The sequence below is a fragment of the Cucumis melo genome, chromosome 1, assembly GCF_025177605.1.
Source record: "Cucumis melo cultivar AY chromosome 1, USDA_Cmelo_AY_1.0, whole genome shotgun sequence".
NCBI lineage: Eukaryota > Viridiplantae > Streptophyta > Magnoliopsida > Cucurbitales > Cucurbitaceae > Cucumis > Cucumis melo.
The window spans coordinates 35,371,078-35,379,601 of NC_066857.1; the positions used below are offsets into that span (position 1 = coordinate 35,371,078).

The 8,524-nt window shown below is 29.7% G+C and overlaps 1 protein-coding gene across 3 annotated transcripts; it reads right to left on the minus strand.

Annotated features, from left to right (window-relative positions):
• Positions 1-631: 631 nt before the first annotated feature.
• LOC103499796 (uncharacterized) lies at positions 632-4,227 on the minus strand. Of its 3 annotated transcripts, none has more exons than XM_008462890.3 (7): positions 4,023-4,199; positions 3,801-3,895; positions 2,249-2,305; positions 1,573-1,829; positions 1,203-1,293; positions 1,051-1,117; positions 632-965 (listed from the first exon to the last, which is right to left on the minus strand). In XM_008462890.3, the coding sequence occupies exons 2-7, from the start codon at positions 3,803-3,805 to the stop codon at positions 912-914; spliced, it is 531 nt and encodes a 176-aa protein (XP_008461112.1). In that variant the 5' UTR covers positions 3,806-3,895; positions 4,023-4,199; the 3' UTR covers positions 632-911. The 3 variants fall into 3 exon arrangements, with proteins under 3 accessions (XP_008461112.1, XP_008461113.1, XP_008461114.1); XM_008462891.3 differs by having other exon boundaries at positions 1,573-1,834; XM_008462892.3 differs by lacking the exon at positions 2,249-2,305 and having other exon boundaries at positions 4,023-4,227.
• Between the last annotated feature and the right edge of the window lie 4,297 nt (positions 4,228-8,524).

The following is an 8,524-nucleotide window of genomic DNA, read 5'->3' on the forward strand; positions in this document are numbered from 1 at the left end:
ACTTCATTGATGATTGTTCGTTGTGTGGGTGTGATTGATTTTGTTAAATGTAAATTTTTTTTACCCACCCTTATGGGCTATACGTATGTATATATATTATGATGAAACCATTTATTGTTTAATAAATTCATTAAACTTTTCTTTTCAAATATAAAGTTTAGACACAATTTGGTAATTTAAAATTGCGTTTTTATTTATTTACCATTAAAGTGTTTGGATTACATTTTCAAGTATTTAATTTATAAAATAAGTTAATTTTAGAAAAGGTATTTTGAAGTAACTCAAAATAGTTTTTCATAATTTTTGCAAAAATAAGTTTTGTTGAAAAATATTTTTTCCATCAGAATTTGGTTAAGAGTTCAAAATAAGGGTGAAAGTATCATTAATAAAATTGACTTTTAAGAAACCAAATACAAATAATTATCCCAAGCAGTGTTAGAAAATAAATTTATGGTTTTGAAAGTTGAGACAGAAACAAAAAGAAAATTTAGAGAATGAATTTGTAATTTAAAATAGAAAGAACTCAATTTTGTAATTGAACATAGAAAGTAATCCATCGATTTATGTTTGGTTCAGAGGGAAAGTCTATGGTTGAGATTTATTGATCATTATTTGGAGAAAAGAAAAATAATTTGCAAAAATAGTAATTTCCATCACAGCTGAATTTTCTACAACAGAGTAAAGATATGAAACTCTACAGTAATTACCAAACCAAAGGCATTAAGAGGAAAAACCAAAAAACCAAAAAACAAACAAACCAAGCACCAAAAATAGGCAGGCAGCAGGGAAAATGTTAATTTGAATGCGTTTGATCAGCAAATACAAGGCAGATTTCAATGTGGTTTGAAAAAAAACAGTGAGACTATGATTCAACTTCTTCCAAATCAAGCCTTGTGTACTCTTCAAATTAATCAATCATACAACCCTTCTTGTTCCCATACATCCACAAGAAAATCTACCATTTCCTGCATGTTTTAACGAGCATCATTTTACGATTAGATTCGATTGGTTTCCAGCAAAGGGAAGAGATTAGACGGGTTGAGAACTTACGCCGAGTGGAATAGGTTGACGAAATGGCTTGTTGCTCCCTAGTAAACTTTCATAAGTTACATTCCAACTGCAGGAGGAAACCCAAGAAAGATTACTACTCTGGAGTATTGACGTTTGATTATGTTAATATGGCAAACTAGTCAGCAACTTACTCTAACTTGGGTTCTTGAAACTGCGGTGCTCGCTTTTCGGATTGTTTATTCCCTGTCCAGCGTTGCCTAGTTTGATTCCACAGAAGAAGACCTACAGTGAAGATCTAAGTATAGTTACTTGTGCCAATGCCAATCTTCAAAGAAATGGGATAATCACATAGAAAAATTAAGGAGACTGTCGTGTTGTAAAAAGCTATGGTTAACGAACAAAGCAGTGAAATACAAAATAAAGACAGACTTGATCAAATCATCCATTTAACAGTCTTAAGTCTCAAAGTACAGTTAATTTTCCTTGTAAAGTTACTGTTCTTATCTAGAACATGGTGAATTGAATAACTGAAAATATGAAGTGAAAGGAGGAGATAATCACCATGATTTAGAAACTCTGAAGGGTTGGGTACATTGCCCGAGCTACCGTGTGGATCGTGCATATGGTTGATTGTACTCAATGATGACATACTTCCTTGTGATTGACCTGCACTATTCTCCACATCAAATGTACTAGTAGTCCAGAAATCCTCTGATAGGCTGGGTTTCCTTACTCCATGACATTGAATTTGTTGACCTTTTGATGGTTCATTCAGATGAGTTTTTAGTTCCGGCTTCGTGTAGCATCCAAGACAACCACTGTTCTGTTACAAACAAACGTGATCATATAACTGATAAATACCTGCTCAAAATATTCACAAGACACCCGCAAGCACCTCATTTCAATAAATCAATGTTAAACACTGATAAGTCTTTGCATTTCAGAGGGGGCTAGAAAAGCCGAATCAGATTCAACTAGATGATGTATTTCTCTAATTTAAATGATAGCACATTTAAGTCTCATAAACAATTAATCACTTCTTAAGTACTAATGCCATGATATGGTTGATGGGAAACCTGATGATTTATACTCACTGAAAACCTATGTGGCATCTTAATTGAAATAATTAACTAAACACACACACACAAACAAGGTTCCTGCGCTGTGAAATGGAAATATTCTTATAAAATCTTTGTCTAGATGGGTTGGTGTACTCCAGATATACATCTGATCTAACCTGCCAATCCCTTTCAAGCTCCAACCCAACCATATATGTAAGCTATGGAGGAGAAGACTGCAAATAGTTTTTGACAGGACTTTCAGAATATAAAACACAAACATTAACAATGGAATATCTGAATTCTGAATGATCAGGAACTTTTTAGTTTTCCAGACGGCAAAGTTTACAGTAGCAGCGTATAAACAACATTCCATAACTATTGATATTTGCACAATGGAGACATCAATCACAGGTCTAATAGTTTTCACCAGCCTCACATAGAAATAATCATAATAATGACTGTAAAATCATCATTGAGCCTAAACTTGTTTAAATCTCAAGGGCTCAAAGAAAATGTAACATTTTCAATATAATCTCAATACTCTGCCTAACACATGGGCTCTAATTTTCATCTCAGCTATCCTCATGAGACAACTAGTTGACCCTACTACATTTAGATACCACTTATCAAGAAATCTTGTAGGATAACTTTATTTTTCCCATCATAAGGATTACAACCTAATACGAAGGCGTTTCTCATCCATCAGTTTTTTCTGGAGGGGAAACATACTGCCACACTTTCATTTGTGCTTTGATGTGGGTGGAGAGAAACAATAGGATATTTAGAAGGATGGGACCGACCAATAGGGGTATTTAGTACCTCGCTAGGTTCTATATTCTTTTTGTAATTATCATTTAGGTCATATTTTGATCAATTGGATTCCTTTGCTTTAGTGAGAGTCCCTCTTTCTATGGGATTAGTTGTTTTTTGGGATGCCCTTGTATTCTCTCCATTTTTTATCAATGAAAGTAAGGATCCTTATAATTAGAAATAAAAATGAAACTTATAGGATATGAAATCCTAAGTGGTTGTTAAGGCTTGAATATATTCACTATCATTGATTTTATTGATCAGTCAGGACATGACTTATATAAGAGAAATATAAGTTCGCAATAAACAAATAGACAACAAAAAACATATTGACTGACTAATGACCTAATACCTTCAAACCTTATATCATTCACATTGACCATTATTAGCCATTAAGTCAACTCAAGCCTCATATATATAAGGTAACAACACAAAGCCTGAATTATTAATATCACAAAGCCTATACACATGAATTATCAATATGAGTAAAGATGAAACGAGTCTAAACTCAAGATAGATATACCACGCTAAATGAACACTAGTTTTTAAAAGCTTTAAATTGTTAGCTTTTCAACATAGTCAGCAAAACATGAAGCATACCCAAAAGAATACTTTAAATTAACTTTAAGCATAAAGTAGCTAAAAAGTAAGAGAAAGCCTCATGCTTTTAAATTAATTGAAAACAGCAGCAGCAACAGAAAAATCAGCTTGATTGAACAAGTTCTTAATAATCCTTTCATTAAGCCAAACAAGCTAACCCACAGCATTCATCCGATCTAGCCAAAAGCAAACAACCCAAGAGCTGAATTTCATATTAATTCCTCCCAACATGTATATATATCTAAACATGAAACCAAAACTTCCCAATTTCGCACAAGCTTAAAAAAGACATGAATTTGAGATAATTAGAGAAGTTACCCCATGAAGAAAAACACCCAAGTGAAGAGGATTTGGAGGGGAAAAGGAAAGCCAAGGAAAATTCGATTCCAGGAAAGAAGATCAAAGAGCAGGTCCTGAGAATTAAAAGAGTCATGGTGTTGATAGTTGAAAAGAACCCAGTTGGGGAATTAGAAAAATCTGAAGGAAAGGCAGAGAAGGGGATAGAGAAAAACAGATAAAAAGCAAAAAAAGAAGAGATACCCTTGAAATTATTTGTCAGTGTCTATCACTCTCCGACCTTCCTTCAGGAATCGAAAGCTCCTGTTGTTGTTTGTTCTGTGGTGAAGTTGGTGAAATAAAGAAAGGGAAGAGGTTGAAGAAAGAGGAAAAAACTTACTTTTATTCTTACAAACCCCGGGATCGCTCATCTGCTCTGCAGTTTCCTTTTTCTTTTTCTCTTTCTTTCCTTTTCTTTTTCTAGACATATTTTATTTCATTTTTAAATTTTATATATCTACTTCTATTTTCTTTTATTTTACTATTGATTTTTCTAAAACTACATTCCTCTAATTACTATTCTATTTTATTTAGTTTAACAATGAAGAAGAACAAATATTAAATCGTCAAAATTATAGTTCGTATATTTTTTTCATACGATTCGATTATAGTATTGATTTGTTCTTGTAAGCATAACTAAATTACTCAAATCAATAGTTGCTTTTTAAAATAATTTATAAAGACAGAGTTTTTAAAATAATATAAAAGTATTATTATATATATACCAATGATTTGTAGAATATACATAATAAATAATACATTATTATTATTATTATTATTATTATTAATATTATTATATTTGCAATGAGTTTTACAAGATTTTATATATTTTACAAACTCTCTTATTTTGAATTGGTTGTTGTGCTGCCACGTTTTCATAATACACATTTATTAACAATTAAACATATGATTAATCAAATATTCTGTCTAAATCTCAAAGGCTTTATATATTCATAATTTCTTTAATATCTATTTTCAACTATTTGTCATTTAATTTACAATAATATTCCTTTTAAATAAATGTAAAGTATTTTGATTAAATTCTAGGACAAAAAGTCTCATACTTTCTGTTATAAAAATCGAGCTATTCCAATTAAATCAAGACTAGAAATTGTAACAAATGGTATAGAATTAATACAATAATTAATGTGATTAAAGAGCATAGTTTAAAGGAGAATATAAAAGTATGATTGGATTGTTGACACACCATTTTTGAATAGGTGGATTTATCTTTTTTATTTTATTTTGTCTACTTTATTTTAAGTTTTTTTTTAAAAAAAAAAAAAAAGAAAGAAAAAAGAAAAAAGATAATGAAGTTAATATAATAAAATAAAATGTTAAGTTATTGGGTGTTTTTTTGGTTGTGTTTTGCCCAAAACATAGTAATTGTGAAAGACAACCCATTAAATCATTCTTTTGCCAAAACATTGTTCAACCGTCCAAATCATATCTATTTCCCACTTATAATTGGTGGGTCACTCCTAGTTTTATCTCTTTAATTTAATATATACGTTATTCGATAGGACGACGAGCCTCGTACTAGTTTTAGGGTATTATTGTGATTTATATTTTTAGAGATTTTATTTAGGGTTAATAGATACGAGATTGTGTTTGTGATAAAAAAAAAATGAGTTAGGAACTTCATATTTGATATCTCATTTTGGTTTTTGAAAACCGTTTTTTTGTTTTTCATCGTTTATTTCTTTACAATTTGTTTTCAATTTTCTTAAGGGAATACTTTGGGTTCCTATTCCAATTCCAAAATCTTTAAAAATAAAAAAGCAAACATTTATGAAATTAATTGTTCACCATTTTCAAATTTGGAATAGTGTTATTATTCAAATGATGGTGGAACTCACAAAATAAATATTATTAGTTTTCTGTCATTGTATATTATTATTACCATTATTTAAAAGAAATAGAGAATCTTATATAATTTAGCAAAATTTCAACAGCCAACTAACCACAAATCCATATTCTCAAAATTTTTAAATATCAAATATCTTATAGAAAAATTATATATATATCAAATTATCAACTCTGCATTGCCAACCCATATTCTCAAAATCTCAACTTTCAATTAAATTATATTTAAAAGAAAAAAGAAAAAAAAAAAAAAGCCTAGAGAGACAAATTATAAAATGACAAAAAGGCCCTTGGTCTTGAGAACTTAAAAAACTGAAAATTTGACATATATCATTAAATTCCTATCATCATTGAACTAAAAAAAATTGTTTTCGTTCTTCAATCTTTATTAATTAAAAATTGAGACTTTTGATGAATTTATTATCTTTATTCTAGAGAAATTGCATTGTTTATTGGTTGGTTTTATAAATATGACAAAATATTTAAACCTAAATTTTCGTTTATCATTTATTATTTCAAATCGGACTTTCAAATAAAAGAAAAAGAGATCGATTTTATGCTTTAAGATAATCTCGACCTAGTCTAGAGAGAATCGAAATATTTTTCGAAGTACTTCCCTTGAAACAGTGGCGTTGGAGAACAAAGTAACGTTGCAAATAAAAAATGCTACAATTGCTTTATGAAATTCAAAATCATATAATCAAAGCTCAATCCTATGATCAAACCAAATTACTCGTTAATTTCTCAATCAAAGAAGAAGAAAAATAAGAAGATGATTGATTTCGATGACAGTGATTGAATAAACAAAGAAGATTAGACTTTTTACCTTTATAAACAAAAATTACGTATATATGATGAAAAACTATCATAAAATCTGGTATATGATATGTGTTTAACTTTAATTTGAATCTCTTTCTTTCTCTTTCATTAATCATCATAACAAATTTTTGTAGAACTTCAAAATATGTCAACCTTCACGAATTGGTTGTGTGTTTCAATTTAGTATTTATATTTTGCCACCACGAGTGCGAGTGTCCTTTATTCAATTCGATCTCGAATCAACAAAGTGAATTTCTCCATTTTTTTTTGTCAAAGAATGTTCATAGAATAATTATTGTTGTAAGAAATAATTAAGTTATTAAATAATCATATTGACTTGAAAGCAATTAACTAATTTGTGTTTATTATTGCTTTTATAACTATTTTTAATTGAAAAATTTTCAAATTACAATCTATTTATAAAATTAAGTATAATAAATTTTGTTTTAGTGATATTTTTTCAATGGAAAGTAAATATTTCTTTTTTTTTTTTTAATTTTTGAAAAAAACCCATTTTTAATAAATACAATTAGTATAAACTCACAATGAAGTTTCTTATCTCTTATGTGTTGAAACTCATGAATTAGTTTGACTTATTAATTAACATCATTTGTTCCAAATTTTAAGATGTCTCTTATTTGACTAATCACTTTTTTAGTCGTTTTCAAAATCAATTAATTTATAAGAAGAGAATTAACATATGTATAAATTAATACCATATGGTTTGAATCGGTAATTAAGTGGTAAAATATATAAAAGGAAGTTAAAGTTGAACTTTTGTTGTAAATTAAATTCTCATTAAACAATTAAACAACATTAAATAATTACAAATGAACAAATCCTCCAATGGGGGGAATAATATTTACATGAAAAATTAGGAAAAAAAAGAAAAGAAATTAGTAAGAAAATTGGATTCTATGAGCACAACGATCTCTTAGAATAGCATTGTAGAGATGAAGTCTATTTTGGGGGATTTGATGATTTGATGACGACGACGACGACCAAGATTTTGGATTGTTATTATTATTATTTCTGCATTGAACTTTCTTCAATAATTTAAATCTCTCATTTTTCTTCGTCATCATCAATATTACTTTTTCTCTTTCTCTTTCTTTAATTTCGTTCTTCTTCACATTGTTATTACTATCAGCAAATTGTACTTTCTTCTTCTTCTTCCTTTCTTTCTTCCCACCTGCCATTCCCAAAACAACTGACTAATTTGAAAACCAAAAACCAAACCTTTTATGGACAATAATGTGACTAAAACCCACAATAAAACAAATGAAAAAAAATGGTACCTGAAGAGAGACAAGGGCGGAGGATCTGAAGTTGGGATTGGCGGGAAGTGGTTGCACCGGAGAGTTGCGACGGAGGCGGCGGAGGAGGAGGGGAGAGATCGGGTTTGTTCTGACGGAGTAAGGCGAGAATGACGGCCGTGCTGGACACCACCATGACGGTGGCGAAGACCAAATTGGAAGAATTTAAAAGGGACGACATCATCATCAAAGACGACCAAGATCTTTTAGTTCGACATTATTGGGTAAAGAAACAAAACAAAACAAAACAAAACAAAAGAAGAATTTGTTCTGCTCTTGTTGTTTTTGTTATGGGAGAAGATATCGAGATTGTTTGGAAAACTTTTTTAATAGAGAAAAAGAACTTAGTTTGAAAGAAGTTTGAGAGTGGCAACAAACTTTTAATAGATAAAATTTTGAAGCCGAAGATTGGAAGGAAAGAAGAAGAAAAAGAAAGACAGCAAAAACAGCAGTTTTACGGTTGGGGGAGAGGAAAAAAAAAAAAATAAAGTCTAAATTGGAAGAAAGATAATAATAAGAGTTTAGGAATCTCTATATTTGGACAGGAAATGGAATCCTATGATTCAAAGGACAGAATCGATTTTGATTTTGATTAAGATTTTTTGTTTGGTTTCTAATCTTATCAAAGTTGAGTTTTAGTTGATTCTTAGATTTCAAGTTTTATTTTAGTATTTTTTCAAAAGTGGTACATTTTATTTTTAGGGA